Consider the following 19,067-nt stretch of genomic DNA (forward strand, 5'->3'; position numbering starts at 1 on the left):
ATTTACGCACTGATTGTCCTCCTGATAGATTATGGTACATAAGTGTGTCATTACAGACTAAATGTAGATCCTTTGCAAAAATCAAATAAAACATCTAAGCTCCTTTTACATGAGGCTGCAGTTTAGCAATGTGGTTGTATGTGGAAGTGTTTATTGATTTAAAGCAAGCCAGTGTCAGTCAGTCATCAATCTGTCTTTTTAACTCGTTTATCTTTGATTATTACTATGTCAGGTCAAAATTTCTTGCCAACACATTGTGTCAAAAACTTTTGGTCAGTACTGTGTGAATTTTACTCTGATTAATTATTATTAGGGATGAATTATGATGACCCCCTGACCTTTCTTATAGTGCCACCATCAGGATGAACATTCAACATTACATGTTGTTCCCCAATAGTAGCCTATAATATCAAAAAGGGCCTGTTGTTTTAATGGCTATAGTGAACAGTATAGCCTTTGTGGTCCAACAGCAGTGAGTCTTGAATAGTCAGTTCTGTTGTAAAAATGTCTGTTTTCTGATTTAGAGGATGGGTACCGCATGTTGTTCGTTCCCAGTGCACTTAAAACTGTTATGGGTAATTTAGAAACTGGTATAGTGTCTGTTTTCGTTGGGCTGATATCCGACAGTCCCGCAAATGCACCACCAACTTCTCGCGTTTTTGCGGCGCGTACACGTCAGTTGTTCTTTCTGCGCGCAGCATTACGAACATGGCCGACGTGACAGCGGTGGACGGAGAGAAACTCAGCAAAAAGTAAGCCTGTTCATTCCCTCCATCGCGTATATACCATTCTCAGCCCCTTACACTGTTTTATTTTCCTCAAATAATTAGCTGTTTCAACAATTGTGAACGTTGAAATTTGGCTTTGCAATATTACTAAATGTTGCATCAGGTCAGAGGGTGAAAGCGAAATGAGGGTTCCATATGGAGGCACACGACAAGCCTACATATCCCGTGAGCCAGTTCGTTTGTGTCTGGTAGTTGTAGTTCTGAACATGAACTGTAGTCATTCGCTATAGTGCTTTTTACTAATTAGTAAAACTACAAGATCCAAAATACATCAAAGAAACGTCCTCCACACGCTGATCTCGCTTTCAATTGTGATAGATATAGTTTTAACGTGTGATATATTTATATATGGCATTTTGCTGTTGCAAAACACTTTGTTGTTTTATATATTAAACACATACAAGCGTCAGAAGAATTTTTTAATGATGCAAACGGCATTTTCCTTCGTTCGTCTTCACTTCCTTTACTTGCTAGCAATAATGTTAGGTTATCTCTGACACGCCCGCTTGGCTAACAGAAAGAAATGCAAACCTAAACTTATATCAAATTCTTGACGAGTGTTAATTTAAACCTTTTTATTTATGCTCTTACCTCATAGGGTCTTCGTACAGACTGATAGAGTTATATTAGTCCAACAGTGTTCAATTCTTACCGGTGGGCCAAAGACAGCCTTTTCCGTATATACTGTACACTGTCTTTGTATAAATGTCTATTTTCTCAGGTCTGCCTGCTGACTGTGGTAGCTCAGCATGCTGTGTCTGGTCAGGGCAGCCAGACAGCAGCTGTGCCATGCCTATGGTGTCAGGGGACAGTGGTTAAAATGTGCATCCCCACGCACAGCTGCAGTCCCAGCTCAAATTTACGGGAACCGATGGAGAGGTGACAAAAGGTTGGTGGCTTTTCCATTCCAGTGTGAAAAACAACCAACCTTTTGTCATCAGAGCAAATGTGGTCCCCTTTCCCTTTCTGCATGATTGTTTGTTCTGTGTCTCTGTTATTAGTAGATTGTGCCAAGCCCTTTTTGATTTTTTTTTTAATTTTTTTATTATTACTATTATTATTATTTCAGACACCAGAATACAATATAATGTACAGTGTGGTTATGTGGGAAATCATATTTGTGTGCAGTTGTTACGTTCAAATCTCTATTCAGTTTCATTTGTTGTTAGATTATAAAAATGTTAACATATAATCTATGACTCATCACTTTCTGTTTTGTCTTTTCGTTTTTATCAGTGAGCTGAAGAGACGAATGAAAGCTGAGAAGAAGGCGGCTGAGAAAGAAGCGAAAGTGAAAGACCAGGTGGAGCAAAAGAAGGAATCCAATGACCAGGGAGTGCAAAATGTCTGTGGGCTGGATGAGGAGACACTTGACCCAAATGTGAGATTTTTGTATGCCATTATACCTTACTCTTTACTTATTAAACCCGAAATGTTTTTGTCTTTTCTGTAAATAAAATAATCTGTTTCCCTCTACTGTAGCAATACTTCAAGATTCGCTCCCAGGCCATCCAGGACCTGAAGGGCACAGCGGAGGACCCGTACCCACACAAGTACCATGTAGACTTGTCGCTCATAGAGTTCATTGAGAAATTCAATCATCTACAGCCTGGAGACCAGCTGACAGATGTTGTTCTCAATGTGTCAGGTACCAGGAATATTTTATGATCTTAAACACATTTAGTATTTTATACATACTGTATAATTCAGCAGTAAATCCCCTGTTAAACTTCATATATGTTTGGCAGGTCGCGTCCATGCCAAGAGGGCTTCTGGTGCCAAGCTGCTCTTCTATGACCTGCGGGGTGAAGGCGTTAAGTTGCAAGTTATGGCGAACTCAAGGTACACCATGATTACGCAAGGTCAAAAAACATCTTTATACTTGTTTGGTCTACTCTAGTTGTTTGCATTAAACAACATGAAGCGATATTTAGAGGTATCACAACAGCAAACCAATGCAGATTCCTTTAAGTTGGCATGAATTTAGCTGAAGGGCTTCCTAATAAAGTCGAAATGATGAAATGAAGAAACCACTCCAGCTGTCAAACCCTGCTGAACATTTTAATTTTTTTACCAGATTTACTTTTGTACTTTTTACACATGTGATTGTTCAGTCAATTTAATCATATCATCACATTAGAGTGGAGAAATTTCATTTTTGTATATCTTGTTTTCCTCTGCCAGGAGCTACAAGTCTGAGGAAGACTTTGTGGCCATTAATAACAAACTGCGCCGTGGTGACATCATTGGTGTCCGCGGTAACCCAGGGAAGACTAAAAAAGGGGAGTTGAGCATCATTCCCATTGAGATGACCCTGCTGTCACCTTGTTTGCACATGCTGCCCCATCTCCACTTTGGCCTCAAAGACAAGGTAATGCCCCTCATGATTAGATATTCCAAGTGAGTTAGTTCCTAAAAGCAACAAAATAATACATCTCTGTAAATACCACAATTACAAAGTGATTTTCATTTTTACTAAAGTATATTGACAACACATGCGTTTATGGCAGGGGCAGATTACTTCATAAGCATTTGCAGTGTGAAAGACCTGCACTAGAGACGGAATTTGTGTTTGAACTGGATTTAGTATATGTTAACAGACTTCATAATTATACCCTCTATTATGCGTACCGCCTCGCATTCATGGCTTAGTGGTACAGCAAAAGAGAATACAGCTGTAAATAATGTCATATGATAAGCTTGTGTTTTCCTGCTGTGACAAGTCAAAATGTAAAAAAAAAAGTTTCCACCTGAAGGGAGAAGTTCCAGTTTATCTGGTACAACGTTAGCTGAAAGATGTGTGGTCTTTTTCAGAAATTGTGCTCTCAAATGAGTGCACATAATTATAAAACTCATGAAAAGGTCATTTAAATAACCAATACTGAAGCATGTTTTTTTGTCACCACTGTGTAATCCTTCTCTCAAAGGAAACACGATTCCGCCAGCGCTACTTGGATCTGATTCTCAACGACTACGTGAGGCAAAAGTTTATAACACGCGCCAAAATCATCACCTACCTCCGCAGCTTCCTGGACCAGCTGGGATTTTTGGAGGTAAGAAGTTTGTAGCATAGTTTTCGAAAGTTTTGTAGCATACTGAGTCATCCAATTTGACCACATCATACAACTAATCAATTGTATGAATCAGTATATCTTAAGTCTTTAGCTTGAGTCAAAAACATTTTATTTAGAAAAATGTATATTCAGGTCTATACAAAATAGGGAGTTAATGAAAGAATGCTTTCTCCAATAATTTGTACATTTTACACCGATGCAATTAAAATCCGTGCGTGTAAGCATGCTTTGCTGAATCCTTTAGATCGAGACGCCAATGATGAACATTATTCCTGGTGGAGCAGTGGCCCGTCCATTTGTTACTTACCATAATGAGCTAGATATGAACCTGTTCATGAGGATCGCCCCTGAGCTCTACCACAAGGTAATACGCTTTTCAATCATCACTTTCAAGTCATTCCTCTCAGTATCAGTCACTTCCAGAGGGGATATTTTTAGTAAATTTGTTGTATCGATCTTAAGTCAGGCCTGGTAATATATTGTACAGTTACACATAGATTTTTTTTTATGCTTCAACTTCATTTCAGGTTTTGATAAACAGGGCTTGTTAGATTTGTACAAATGTCTAAATATTTACAATGTACATCATATCTTTACCACAGATGCTTGTGGTCGGTGGAATTGACAGAGTTTATGAGATTGGTCGTCAGTTCAGGAACGAAGGCATTGATCTTACTCATAATCCTGAGTTCACCACCTGTGAATTCTACATGGCATATGCTGATTACCATGACCTGATGGAAATCACAGAGAAACTACTTTCAGGTAAGTGAAAACGCACATGGCTCTATTTTTGTGCCGGTGCAGAATGCAGTGTATCTGAACTGGTATTTTCCTGCAGCATACTGATGTTTCCTTGACTGCACTGCTTTGATATGTTGGTGACTTTCTGTGAGCCCTAGTAAGTAGAGAGGCACATTAGATGGTGTGGTGGTGCTAATCCAGTAGCACAATGCAAACTTGGTGCCAAGAATGAGTGTTTCTTGCATGGACCACTGCTTGTCTGCTCAGAGTGATTCTTACCAGCTCTGTAATCCCCAAGAGTTAGTAGGTGGTCTATACTGAAGGCCTTTCCTTTACTCTGCTGACTCTCTCAAGGCAGCAGGTACCAGTTCCTAACTGGAGCGATGACGTGCACTGTCAAACCACAATTTTGCACAGCAGATTTGCTGGTTACATTTAATGCAACAAGCACCAGTCTCTTGAAAAATAAGCATTGAGTCTTCTGTGGTTATGTTGTGCATAATATTCTACAACATAAAAAAAACTATGCCACATTTTAAATTCTCATTGCATAAATGGCAGTTATATGTAACTGCAGGTGGTTATTGTACTGATCATTACAATCATCAAGTAAAATTTTGCACTATTGTACTTGGAAAACATGATGACGATAAGATCTTCAACATGTCCAAAATTCTTAATTCAACTTGAGTTTAAATGTAAAGAATGTGATGAAAGTGGTGAATGTGATTGACATGACTGTCACAGTCTTTAACACACCCACCTATAATGTATGATAATTTATTCCTTCTGATTGGTCCTGTATCCAAGTGCACCACAGGTGTGGCAGGCGAACCTAGTCATGAAAATGTCAAAAGTGCACTTGGTAAGCCCCCGTCTCACAGGGCAGGGCTGCACTTTACTGTGATCTGCACCGCACTGCTGAGTTCACAAAAATAGAGCACTTAGCTCAGCCATATGACTGCAGTTAGGTTTGTAGTCATTTGCTTCTTCACCTGTCAGTAATTTGACTGTTCAACAGTGAAACGTCACATTACATGTCATGACAGGCAGGGTGGTAATCTGATTTCTACAGGAGGGATGGTTTATTCCTGTACTGCGTCTCAGTGGTGGGGACATTTCAATACCTAACTCTTTTTGGGGTGCTGTTAAAACCAAATATCTCATTAAATGTCTCATCTTAATGTATCGTTAATATTTGGACATTTTAGGTTTCTTGTGTTTTCAAGAAGACGTGATTGGGCAGTTCGGGTTATGTTTAAAAGGAGTAAAGCCCATTTAAAATTTGTATAGTTCAAAAAATCGACTGAAAATCGAGATACATTTAGATAAATTCAATCGGAAAATTAAACGCTTGTATATTTGTATGTACAAACTAAACAATTTTGATCGGTAGAACTAGTCGGGGCAGCGCTCAGTCCGAGAGAAAATGTCGTCTCGGAGGCTCCCGGTGGAGTTTTGTTTTCGCAGCATGAATCTGTCCTATCAGATGAGGTGAAACAAGAACAAAATTGTCACTGAGGGTGGCAACGGGAATTTATTGTATATTTTAAAATATAAATTTGCCAGAGCTCCATTTCTTTTCAATGTCCTTTCAGTTTTGTTACTTTTCAAATACTTGGGATGTACAGGAAAATTTCACAGTGAGCAAATAGGAAAACTGCTCTCCTTAATTCATTGATTCCCTCTTCACTTCAGGAATGGTGAAACACATCACTGGAGGATACAAGGTGACGTATCACCCTGATGGTCCGGAGGGACAAGCCTATGAGATTGACTTCACTCCACCATTCAGAAGAGTGAGCATGACACACGACCTGGAGAAGATTATGGGAGTCAAATTCCCTCCCACTGACAGCTACGACAGTGAAGGTAAGAATCTGTAGAAATGTAGACGTAGACTTTAAATGACTTAAAGATGACAATAGATTTTGTCCTTTTCTTTCTTTCTTTTCTTTTTTTAATTAAACCACATCGCCCCTGTGATATTCATTCTCCACCACTCTCTTTCACCAGTTTTTATTTTTCATTTGATGTCTGTATTTCACATTAAACATATATTATAAGGCTCAGTAATACTTTCAGTCATTTCTGATTTCTCTTCATCTGTCTCTTTCACACTTTTGTCTCCAGAGACACGTAAATTCTTTGATGACCTCTGCACACAGAAAGGAGTTGAATGTCCTCCACCCAGAACCACTGCCCGCCTCCTTGACAAGGTGCTGTATTGATGAACATCACCGTCTGTTGTACAATTCATTGCTTTCTCTCAATTTTTTTTTTACCTTTGAGGTCTTTACGAATCACTTGTTTCTCCACAGCTGGTTGGAGATTTCCTTGAGGTTACCTGTATCAACCCCACATTCATCTGTGATCATCCTCAAATCATGAGTCCCTTAGCAAAATGGTGAGGAACGATTTGCTTCACCTTCAAATGTATCATTCAAAAATGCGATGCTCGTGTTCATACTGAAATTCCATCATTGTTACAGGCACAGATCACAGAAAGGCCTGACAGAGCGTTTTGAGCTCTTTGTGATGAAGAAGGAAGTCTGCAATGCTTATACTGAGTTGAATGATCCAATTAAACAGAGAGAGCTTTTTGAGCAGCAAGCCAAGGTGTGTATAAAGCCTAAACTGACTTTCTGTCCCCATCTACTGTGTTCCATTGTCCAATTATCTAAAGGGTCAGGCTCCTTACTGTGTCAGTGTGAGTGTGTCTCAGTGCATGTCAATGATTAGACATGCATCTTTTTCAGGCCAAAGCTGAGGGTGATGACGAAGCCATGTTCATTGATGAGACCTTCTGCACAGCACTGGAGTATGGTCTACCACCAACTGCTGGCTGGGGAATGGGCATTGATCGTCTCACGATGTTCCTGACCAACTCCAACAACATCAAGGTAAAGCGTTGTTAAGTCTTACCCAAATTAGGTTGTTTGTCATTGTCTTCCTAAACGACCAATCTGAGCATTTTCTGATCTGAGTCCCCGTGTGACATGTTTGAGGTTTTGCAGCTGAAACACTTGGTTAACATAGGACACTGTTCTACATTCAGTATCAGGTCAAAACATTACATATTCAAACTTTCTATCGTGGATAGTTCTTCAGTGCTGTCAGTTTTCCCATCTTAAGCACAATCTTATATTCTGGAAGTTCACATTTAGAAAACAGAAACATTATATGACAGTTTTTGCCCTTTGTGCTTGTTTTTCTAGTTATTAGTGTAAATCAGGAGAGATGAAAACTTTCCTTTTTGTAAAAGTGCAAACAGCAAATCAGATAAAAATAATTTCAGATTTGATTGTCAACAAAGATCTCACTCAGTTTCTTTTTTTAGTTTTTTTTTTTTTAATACATTTTGTGGCTCGGAGTCTTGCTGTTTTATTGATGCTGCTAAATAAATAGCCTCAGACAGACATATGATGTGCATATAATTACACCCCTTCTTCAGTAGTTAGCAACACCCACAGCTGACAGTTTTGTGTTTTCACAGGAGGTGCTGCTCTTCCCAGCCATGAAGCCTGACGACAACAAAACATCAGCGCCCACAGAGGGTACCTCTGTCTGATGACATGACCTCTGCCCCGTGCAGGAGTCAGTATGAAGTAGGAGCCTTTACCTCACTGTGGTCATCAGTGGAGTCTGCAGGATTTGTGTTTTATCAATGTCATTCTGTCAAAAGTTGAATCCTTGCAGTTAAGGGAAATCATATTGTCTCATTTCCAGTTGACTTTTCTTTGTTTTTCTTACACTTTTGCTGCATCCTCATCAGAGACATTTTAATCCTCATTGTCATCCAGACAGTACATGGATGGTAGTAAATCAGGAAGTCGTGTGATCTGCTGTTGTATGCAGACCTGGATAAAATATTTCTGATTATACTTTGAGATACTACAAATGGTGCTTGATTGTGGCCTCCAAATAAACAGTTAATAGATCACATAATAACAAAGGCCAAGCACCTCCAATATTTCAAGTTTTCTCAGTATGTCCATCTGTTTTTACCTGGTCTGCTTGTATTCCTTGTCTAATATTTTTCAAGGTCAATTCCACAAATTCAATATTCCTCTACCAAGAAGTTTAAACGCAGTTATATCTGAATAAAGTGAATATGAATCTACTTTACTTTTATTCTCTTGTGATGTTTGAGGTCTGTCTACAGAACAAAAAACTGAGGAAATAAATGTTCCAATTTTCCATACATAAACACACATTTCAGAAGCCCTTTAGGAGTCCTTTTTTTAATTTCAAAACGTAGTATGGATCCTTTTGTCGTACATATTATTTGTTGAGCCATCACTGGGTTTCCCTCATTTCCTTTTGAATGCTTAAGGTTGTAGTGCAATAAAAATGGATTCAGTTATGGAGATGAATACATGTTATTAGTTAATACATAAATACAAGATCATGTGATAGCTTACTTATTGCTGGGAAGGAAATGCTCTTTGACTCTTCCACTCTGGGTCTGTTACAGTTACACCGACCCTGTAGTGAAATGAGTACATTAACATTTACAGTCAGCAATGCAAGAAAGAACAAAGTAGAAAATTCTAAAACAATAGTTAAATGTGTCTGTTAACAATATTTTTTCATTAGTCTTAATTCAGATGTATTTAAATTTGAAAATTTCACATTTCAGCAGCACAAGTTCAGTGAATATCCACAAAGATATTTTGGGAAAGAAAATAAGTATGAGCTATGAGATATGACCATATATAAATGATTACATTCACAAATAGTCAAAACTCTGCTGCCTCCTTTTGCAGCAAGAGGTGGATATGCTCCGCCAAATTGTCTACTGTGGCCTGGTTCCTCTGGTGTTGCGGTGTGTTGAAATTCAACCTGTGAAAAGTTCAGTGAGGCCACTGTAATAAGCTCTTGTTGCTTTGAGTGCTGAAGACAACCAGACTGTGCTCTAGAGACAGAGGGTTTTGCAGGAGAAAGCTGCACTTTTCACCTCCTAATAGAAACTGGCCAGAAAGTGCTTCTTGTCCATCCACACCACATCCCCAATGGATAGATGAGGCTTGGTGATGTGTCGCTTGTGTCCCTTCTATATCTTATGGAAAGCTAAACTGTCGACTCTCCTCATAACTGGGGTCCTTGGGTTGTAGTGGAATCACCTGCAGGTTGGCCTTGTATATATTTAGGATAGTCTTGATGATTTTTCACCTCAACTGATGTGCCAAATGTCCTCATGAGGGCGCCCTGGAGCAGCACAGTAGCTTCCCCAGCATTACAGGAAGGAGGAGGGAGGTTTTAATCCACAGAGTCACCTGGGACTTTCCTTAGGGTCTCCAGAGTCATAGTGCTCATACACAGACAGAGCATGGGCAGCCGTTGCTGCTCCAGTCGTGCACAAACAGAGCTCCTCAGTTAGCTGAGCCTAAGCATCAGATCCTCCACCTGCTCGGTGCTGTTAATGACTAACAGTGAGAGGTAGCTGGGAAGCACTTGTGAGTGTAGAACCCTAAAATACCATAAAATGATACAACTACCTCAAAATTGTACCACAAACTTCAATACTTGAGTAAAGGTAATAACTTTCTGCCACAGTGATTAGAGGAAAAAATTTAATGGAAAGATGCTGAGGTTGCAATGAGAGCTGATACACCAAAATGTAAATTAACAGAAATTGATTTGGGGTCCCAGACTAAATAGGTGAGCTGAGGGTAACTGCAAAGTTGGCTGATAGTTCTCTGTGGCTTTGTCACTATGAGCGACCCCCTGATAATATAAAATATTGATTTGTGCAGATTTAACAGGGCACAGATGTGTGGGTACTAACAGTAGTTTTTCAATAAGCTGTACTATAACTTAAAATATGTGACAAGGGCACTAACCTCTCCATGCTGCATATGCAAACAACAGCTGTCATCTCAAATAATCCAGGGTTTAGAAGCCAATAATTGAATGCAGCAAAACAGAGGGGAGATGATGACGGTATTTCATAGGGGTTTGCAAAGTTGATGTGTAGATTGTTGTACCTTTTAATACTGAATTACCAGTCTGTGTTTTTTGGGGTCATTTGCCATACAGGGTTAAGAGCCCCAAACAGACAATGATGACAATGATATAACAATATCACTGACAATGTAATAGTAATATCATTCATAATGAAATAGTATGAAAGGAGCATTTCTGCATAACAAGTACTTTTACTTGAAGTAGCCTACATGTTGTTAATAATGCTGTACTTTTGAGTGCAGAATTCAGATCCCAATACAACTGGGTATTCTCACACTGTTATGTTGTTATGAATAACCACTGTAAAAGTCTGTAATTATTTATCATAAAAATGTCGGACTCCCACACTTGCCTTTGAACCCAAGCTGAACTCGCCCTCCTTCCACATACTCCCCCATTCCCGATGGTGCGCGCTCCCGCGGTCAAGTGTATGTGCACTGGATGTGAGGGCCGACACACATCGAGTGAAGATGGCGATGAGCACAGCGTTGCGGTGCCTCTCTGCAAACTTTTCGCCCAGACTGCCTCAATTCTCGTCTGCAGCACAGGTTGCAGCGATTCGGCTGCTGTGGAGGAACAGCTCTCCTCGGAAACTGAGCACGACCTCGGTCCTATCCACAGGTAAATAAAAAAATAAATAAAAAAAAGTAGTTGTAATGTTAATACTACATGCGGGCTGGTCACACATTCCTGTGAGCAATGGACGAAAAAACTCACGCAGTTTGTGTCACTTTCCCACAACGGAGCAGAGGGATGCGACAGGAAGGACAGCTGAAAGTTTGTTTTTTACTTGGAGGTGGCAAAGTACAAAAACGTCAGCACAGAAAACTAGTAGCAACATGTTATATTGGCTAAAGTATTCAACAAGGCTTTATTCATTCCTTATTTTGTGACATTGGAAGACAGTCAAAGCACGAGCTCCAAGCTGGAAGTTAATAAATGAGCGTAAACAACCAATTAAAAATGTCTCGTGCAGCAAGTCGTAACTTGTTAAACGAAAAGTTACAAATTTTCCCTGATATGTGCCACATGTTAGCTGTGGAGTGGTGACTTTCATGACTACATGTGGTCTAACAATTCAACAGTCACCTTATTTTTTTCCTAATTCTTCTTTGTTGCAGACATCACACCGTAAAATGTGAAGGGTTTTTATTTATTTTATTTTATTTTATTTTTTAACAACTGTCACCCAGTAAAACAATTACAAAAACATCTCTCCAGCCCTTTTTACATACAGCATATTCTGCTCTCAGCATTGACTCTGCTCTCCCCAGCCATGCATCAGCATCTTGCCAATTCCAGTCTGGTACCACACCGGGAATTGCTGAAGCATTGCAGTGTTTCCCTGGTGGTATTGTAGAGATGACAACATGAGCTTTGAATCAAGGGGCTCTAACTCTCGCATCTGACTCAACCAGATAACCATGAGACTTTTTTGCATTTGTCTGTCAAAACATTGATGGTCAGAATCCAAAAACTGTGCCTGCAGAAAGCTAATGATTTTTGAGGTTGTCTCAGTGCATCCAGTAAACCACAGATGTTTTATTTCTAATTGACAGCACATGGTGTTGCATAAGAAACAGCTTACTATTCAGCTTTGGTCCATAGTACAGTAAAGTGTTATTTGAACATACAAATTATGGGCTTTCAGACTGGTGGGCTTCCTGTATTTCACAAGATTCTTCATCACATCTGGTTTATTTTTGTATCATGGTTCATGATGATTCATAGTTTCATTATGTTTACACACACTAATTAATTAATCTGTTGCAAACTATCTCTCCGCTGTCTCTCCACAGCACTTAAGTTCACAGATAAGCACGAGTGGGTGCGAGTCGAGGGCGGCATTGGCACAGTTGGTATCAGCAGTTATGCTCAGGTAGGTTGCTGGGTCAGTCTTTTTACTAATCATTGATTTATGACACACTTGGTTCAGAGGTTTACCGATGGCAATCTAAAAATAGTGATATGCTAATGTCTGAAGTGTGCAATTCAGTACTGCACTTTGTACTCACCTGCAGCAAGTTATGTATAACAAGCTAATTTACTGTTTTATTACTATTGTTTGGGACAATTGGTTACTGTCAGACTGCAGCAGTGTGCAGAAAATCTCAAGGGCAGGCAATTGCTTACCTATAGACGTTCAAACCTTTGAATGAGGGCCGGTGTCTTACCTTCGACTTTCATGCAGCTTTTAGAGAAACAGTTAGTACTTCTGTACTTAAAGGCATTGTTATCATATATTGAGCAGTAATTGCTAAGCTGACAGGTTTGCCACACAGACATTGAAATTGAAAGTTTAAGTGCTTTTATCTCTGCTGCTGCTGGGTCAGAGGTGCTACCAGTAAAGTTATAGCTTGATATGATGTGAGGAGATGAGAGCATTTGTCGCTCATTTCTGAAATTACCGTGCAAATGTAATGTCTGTGGAGAAACTGATTTGCATTGTCAAACATGAATTGTCTAGCAGGTTCAAGACCTCTGAACCACTGCCCACATCTGCCGTATTCTCAGCAATTCAAACTGATTGTCAGATTGTTCAAACAGAATATCAGGCGGATTATTTTCAGACATGTGCTCTCTGCAGTGTTTCACTTTTTCTGTTTATATTCCTTAACCACCATATCATTGCATTTAAAAATAAATGCTCATAAACTGTAAATGTGATTATTTCTCAGCCAAGTGTGGACTTAGATCAGTTTACACTTACACTGTACTTGGGAATGTAAACTTTGAGCAAACCTCTGACCCTGTGTACCCACAGCATCTCAAAAAAGTGAACTGTAAATTAAATACCAACCAGCGAAATAAAGAATGTAATAATAATAGCCCTTTTTTCTTTTATAGACTTCAGGCAACTGATGGTTTCCGCATGTCTTTATAAAATTATAAGACGTGCATTTATGAATGTCTAAGTCAGTGTTCCTGCAGTTCTCTAAAAAGCTGTAAGGTTTGTTGCCATGATCCATGTTTTAACCCAGGAGAAGGCTTAATTCATAGGCTGAAGCAATGATGTCAAAGCCTCTACACTCAAAAGTTTGCAGATGTCTTACAAAGTAGAGTCAAAATCAAGGTTACAGGGGATTTTGACCACCATCTTAGGTATTTTTTGCAAACACTGCATTTATGCAGAAAGCGCAGTTCAACAGAGCTTGAAAAATAGAAAGCTCGCTCCACCGTTACTGCCTGTGTGCTGGTGGTCTATCATAACCATTTTGTTTAACTTGCTAATTTTTTTCTGTCTGTATTTTTTAATTGCATATACATAAGGCAGCACTTGTAACAAATCAGGTGGGATTTCACCTCTGTTATCAAAACTATTCCAGGGTCTCAAAAAAGTTTCCTTACCTCTTACTGATCCTCATTACAGCCAGAAATGAGTGAAGTTTCCTGCTAGCTCTAAAGGGCACATTTCGACTACAGCTGGTTATTTAGGAGCAGTAAATGAGACATGCTGTGCACATGCAAAGTGCGGTAATATGTAGGATTAATTAAAGCACATTTCGTACAGGTATTTGTCATGCAAACATATACACATTTGATACATGAATAGTCTCTTGTATGGAGAAACATTTCTATGTTTTCTTCATCAGAGTGAATTTTCAACTTTGTCCACAGGCATGTAGACCAGCTTCCTTTTACAATTTGCATCACTGAGTAGAGGATCTTGCCCTAGACACTATATTTGAGCATCTGAAGGCTTCAAATTCAAGTTTAAAAATTAATTTGACCTTCTCCTTCTGGTTCAGCTTCATGAATACAGCCTGATGATACGGACAATTTGGGCATAATTCTAGCCAGTTCCTACTGTATACGGATGTGATATTCCCATAATTCTGCCTGCCTATATTCACTGCTGTGTAAAGCAGCCCAGAATATATGAGCAATATAGGGATGTGCGCTTTTAAAGGCACATTTGTTTCTGAAGCCTAGACCAATGTAATCTGTCATTGCAAACACACACACTCTTTGTTTTAAGATAAAGAGCAAACCTGAAACCTGATGTCCTTATCATTTTGTTTGGTAATGAAGAGACGTGGTAATCAAGGTCCCTTCACTACCACGAACATGCGCACTGTAGATCATTTTGAGTAAATCACACACACACACACACCCCATTCTGCTAGTGTAAATGCTTGCTAGATCACCAACTATTTTGTAATATTGGCCCCCCCTAGATATATTATTTATTTCTATTTGAGCAACATCTGCAAAGAACTACACTGCACAATATGTTTTAATAACCATTTGTTTTAAAACGGATGCTTATAATAATGACTTACTTTAAAGGTTTATATTTTGATTTGGAATACATAGGCTTGGGGAGACTGCCGCTGACAGGCTGTGGGAGTTGGAAAGAAACTAATACATTGTTTTTGATTTTTTTTTTTCTCATGGGATAAGTTGGCATTAGCAGAAGCCTTATTTAAAATGGAGAACTGAATTCCACATTACATTACCATTGCTCCTTTTTCTATAATACTTTATGCAGGTTATAATTCATACAGTTTCTGTTGTCTTGTTTTAGGAAGCATTAGGTGATGTGGTATACTGTGGACTCCCTGAAGTTGGCCAAGGACTTGAACAAATGGGTAAGAGCCTGGTTTACACTTCATGTTTTTCTATGTAATTGCATATTTTGTATATTTTTGAGGTGGAAAAAAAAATACAACCCCCTGTAGCGAATAAGCATTAAAAATCGATCCTTTTAAAAAAAATGTTAATAGAAATTTTAATACTTACAAAATATAAATGTATGCATGAAACTTAGTCATCTGTCACGTTGTCTGTGTGTGTGTGTTGTAGAGGAGTTTGGTGCTTTGGAAAGTGTAAAGGCTGCCAGTGAGCTTTACTCACCACTGACAGGAGAGGTAACTGAAATCAACACAGAGCTGACAGAGAATCCTGGACTTGTGAATAAAGCCTGCTATGCAGAGGGTAAGCACCTCACAATCACAGTTGTTCTTTTCTGGTTCATTTGTCGTAGTCATTTCCAGGAAATTCCCCCAGTTGATTTGTTGCCAAGGCACACTGGGGCGGCGTGACTCAGGAAGTAGCGCGGCATCTAGTAATTGGTTTGATCCTGGCTCTTCCAGAGAGCGTGCTGAAGTGTCCTTGAGCAAGACGCTGAATCCCTAACTGCTCATGATGCCGCACCATCAGTGTATGAATGTGTGTGTGTGAATGGTTGAATGGGTGAATGAGACATACATGGTAAAGTGCTCATTTACCATTTTAACATTTACACTAAAGGTCAAAAGTTTAAGACCACCTGCATTTTTCCAGTTTTGAGATGTACAAAGTGTAATGTCTCAGTGTTTCTGTAATGAAAGCATAGAACAAATATATACTGTTGCCCATAAAGTTGGAATCATTTTGTTTTCAGACACAATCCTCTGTTTATTCCTATTTAAATGCATCAGTAATCACTTTTGACCAGGTGCAATGATTACATTATGTGTCCCAATTACCCAGGTGAAATGAAATAAATCACATTGTTACAATCATTTCATGGAAAGAGGTAAAAAAATATTTTATTCCAACTTTATGAGCAACAGTGTATAATAAAGATTTTAAAAAATGAATAGTGGAATGTTAAATCCTAAATTTAATGAACAGCAGGTGAACACACATTCATTCTACAATGAAAATGAAACATTGTTTGGAAAGTCTGTCCCAACACTGTTACAGGAGTTCCCACAAATGTGTTGCAGTTGTAGTTTGTTTTGCTTTCACCTTCTGTTCAGTTCATCCCAAACCGGTAGTGCAGGTGACAAAATAATGTCACATCTTGTTCACGAGAACGTGTATATTTTTGACTTTTGAAATATAAACTCTTTACTTTTCAGGGTGGCTAATCAAGATGACGATTGCAAAGCCTGAAGAACTGGATGGCCTCATGGATCAAGCTGCGTATGATAAATTTATTAAGTCACTTGAAGAATAATTCAGTAAATTCACTGTACTGTGATGTAATTACAATCTAAGATTAGTAGGCTGGGTTACTAACATCTTGTGTGACTCACTTCTTTGTCTGTGGTATTTATTTTGATACTGGAATTGTGCTATCAAAATAATTTTAAATACTTTGTAACAACAACCACTTCGAAGGTTAGGATTTGTTTTAGCCACTAGCGACCCAAAGGGCTCTTAATCTCAAGATCTATCTGTATTATCAGGTCTTGTTTCTGGTGTTTTGCTCCAGTTTTAAATGTACACAGTGCTAAAAGACTGGAAAGTGATTGTAAGTGCTGTGTGACATTCATTTAATAAAATTTAAACTTGAAATTAAACAACATCCTGACATTCTTGGCAACTACATAAAACACTCAGGAATGTTTTGTGATGATTTTGGTGTTAAGATGGGACCAGTTCACACAGCAACAATACACAATAGAACTTTACATCTTGTAAAAAGCTCATGCTCAATTTATGATGTGCTGTAGACATGTTCAGAGCATGTTCTTGTACATGTGCTCACAGGGCTTGCTGCTTATTCTCGCTTGTAGTTCGACACACCTTGACCTTTGCCCTCAGGTGAAGATAGGAAGAGATTGCAGAAGCTAGTTGATCAATGATTAATGAAGCAGTGGTTTTAAAATCAGTGACCGAACAAAGACTGCACTCTCAGGCTGATAATGGAAAATAAGAGCTGTAATTGATAATCTTGGCTTAAACAGATCTCTAGCTCATTCTATCATAGAAAATCCCTATTGTATATAATAAAACATGTATTTATATAGAGTTATTTTAAATTTATTTTACTCCAACATCTTTTCTAGGTCTATTGTGCTGACATTTTTTGTACCTTCCAAGTCTCCCATTTACAAACTGCATATTTCTCAATACTGATAGCTTTTTACATTTGACCTCTCCACTTCAAAATAATAAAACACAATTTTGATTACAGTTTACAATTAGCATCACACAAAATAAATTTTATTTCACCTTAACATGTAATTACCTTTTTGGCTGTCTTTCTAATTCCTTCACTGTCAGCAGAGAACACAGGGGCATGCAGAGCTCAGCAAGTTCAGACAGGACCAAGCACAACAAAAGTGTGTAGAGAAAGGTTCTTAAATTTATTCACATATGATTAAACATGAAATGGAATTAGTAAGAAATAAGTTATGCTTGTTTTGAAGAAACTAACATGGTTGGTGCTTGATCACTTGCTGGAACCCTATACACTCAGTTTTATAGCTCTCATGGCAGGTGGACAGTCCTGCTCAATCATTTTCATCACAGTCTAAATACAATGTGTATTATCATCAAATACCTATTGTCGTGGGTAACAACTGTAGTATTTAGAGTTAGGTCTGGCACTATACCACTTATTATTGATGTCTCTGATAACACTCTGTATGATTGTTTTTTTTTTTTTTTATTTCATCTTAAGGCTGGAATTGTCACTAGGGAACAATTCCATATTTTACACATGACAGAGGTGAGGTCTGTAGCATGTGCTTATAAATGTAACCATGGAACATGAGTAAATATGTCTTTATTATAAGCAAAGCTTTTTTGAGCTGGATTGATTCCACAGTCTCCTGCACCCACAGCATACACACATGCAAGACCAATGAGGCCAATGTTAATGTTTATGTTTCTTATGTTGCAACTGCTGCATGGGCAAGATAAGGCCTCCAACTCTTACCAACCAGAAAGTAGCAAAAATGGCATATAAGAAAATTAGAAACCAGATTGGGCTTTGTATCAGCTAAACAAAACAAAAAAACATTGATGATAACAATGACAACAGCCATTTCAAACAGAGGCTCTGTCTTATGGGCCCCCTGAGTCTATGCCTGGTATGCTTGTTTGGTAATGAATCCATGATCTTCTGCAGTTGTTAGTGGCAGCATGGTTTTACTCTCACATGCCGGAAATAGCAATCAATGGCTGATAAGATACATCAATAGATCAATCCACATGACTCCTGGCAGACTAGAAAACTAGTAATAAACACAATAACTTAAAAGGTGTTTTGTCTTAGGTTATTTCCATTGCCACATACTTACAGTACAATTATACCCTGCTGCCATAAAGTAATTGTCTGTGGATGCTGGCTGAATAAAAATCAATGCCTGTATCACATCAGTATAAGCCTACTACTTGTTCCAGATGCAAGGTGAGAGGTCTACATCTAGTGGCCAGTGCAAAAACTTCACTTTTTTGGTTGCAAAATAACCAGTATGGTACTTGTGAACAGATATGACATCATGACTTCATCCCATAACTTCATTTAGCAAAATAAATTTAATTTTTTAAATTAATTAAACTTTCCCAATAAAGTTAAAAATAACTGTAATACACAATTATGTTTTGAGATGGACTAACATTTTACAATCTGGCCACAATTGTAGTCCAATCCCTTGGTGCCAAAAAGTAAACATTCATAGGTTTTTTTGGACAATTAATATTTTTTAACGGAAACCCAACCTAATCTGACTTTATTTATACACAACTCTAACCGCTGTGATAATAGGAA

General features: G+C 38.5%; 2 protein-coding genes and 1 long non-coding RNA gene across 4 annotated transcripts; 2 read left to right on the forward strand and 1 right to left on the reverse strand.

Annotated features, from left to right (window-relative positions):
• The first annotated feature begins 629 nt into the window (after positions 1–629).
• kars1 (lysyl-tRNA synthetase 1) lies at positions 630–8,734 on the forward strand. Of its 2 annotated transcripts, XM_056392745.1 has the most exons (15): positions 690–752; positions 1,510–1,677; positions 2,025–2,169; positions 2,271–2,436; positions 2,537–2,630; positions 2,973–3,159; positions 3,716–3,841; positions 4,107–4,226; positions 4,465–4,627; positions 6,305–6,478; positions 6,740–6,825; positions 6,928–7,013; positions 7,099–7,225; positions 7,366–7,509; positions 8,103–8,734. In XM_056392745.1, the coding sequence occupies exons 2-15, from the start codon at positions 1,538–1,540 to the stop codon at positions 8,175–8,177; spliced, it is 1,833 nt and encodes a 610-aa protein (XP_056248720.1). In that variant the 5' UTR covers positions 690–752; positions 1,510–1,537; the 3' UTR covers positions 8,178–8,734. The 2 variants fall into 2 exon arrangements, with proteins under 2 accessions (XP_056248801.1, XP_056248720.1); XM_056392826.1 differs by lacking the exon at positions 1,510–1,677 and having other exon boundaries at positions 630–752.
• LOC130179831 (uncharacterized) lies at positions 8,641–9,093 on the reverse strand. The gene is made up of 2 exons (XR_008829331.1): positions 9,031–9,093; positions 8,641–8,936 (listed from the first exon to the last, which is right to left on the reverse strand). It is a non-coding gene; the product is annotated as an uncharacterized LOC130179831 (long non-coding RNA).
• A 1,927-nt stretch (positions 9,094–11,020) lies between these two features.
• Positions 11,021–16,872, forward strand: gcshb (glycine cleavage system protein H (aminomethyl carrier), b). The gene is made up of 5 exons (XM_056382056.1): positions 11,021–11,197; positions 12,376–12,455; positions 15,105–15,168; positions 15,383–15,514; positions 16,426–16,872. Exons 1-5 carry the CDS (start codon positions 11,047–11,049, stop codon positions 16,521–16,523), a joined length of 525 nt encoding a protein of 174 aa, XP_056238031.1. The 5' UTR covers positions 11,021–11,046; the 3' UTR covers positions 16,524–16,872.
• The last annotated feature ends 2,195 nt before the right edge of the window (positions 16,873–19,067 follow it).

This window comes from Seriola aureovittata, chromosome 1 (genome assembly GCF_021018895.1).
Source record: "Seriola aureovittata isolate HTS-2021-v1 ecotype China chromosome 1, ASM2101889v1, whole genome shotgun sequence".
NCBI lineage: Eukaryota > Metazoa > Chordata > Actinopteri > Carangiformes > Carangidae > Seriola > Seriola aureovittata.

Excerpts from the sequence above, each read along its gene's own strand:
- kars1 (XM_056392745.1), top strand. The coding sequence starts at position 1,538 with ATGCTGTGTCTGGTCAGGGCAGCCAGACAGCAGCTGTGCCATGCCTAT. Across the intron at positions 2,437-2,536 it reads TGTTGTTCTCAATGTGTCAG|GTCGCGTCCATGCCAAGAGG; the intron begins GTACCAGGAATA and ends TATGTTTGGCAG. Across the intron at positions 7,510-8,102 it reads CCAACTCCAACAACATCAAG|GAGGTGCTGCTCTTCCCAGC; the intron begins GTAAAGCGTTGT and ends GTGTTTTCACAG.
- gcshb (XM_056382056.1), top strand. The coding sequence starts at position 11,047 with ATGGCGATGAGCACAGCGTTGCGGTGCCTCTCTGCAAACTTTTCGCCC. Across the intron at positions 15,169-15,382 it reads CCAAGGACTTGAACAAATGG|AGGAGTTTGGTGCTTTGGAA; the intron begins GTAAGAGCCTGG and ends TGTGTGTTGTAG. Across the intron at positions 15,515-16,425 it reads TAAAGCCTGCTATGCAGAGG|GGTGGCTAATCAAGATGACG; the intron begins GTAAGCACCTCA and ends TTTACTTTTCAG.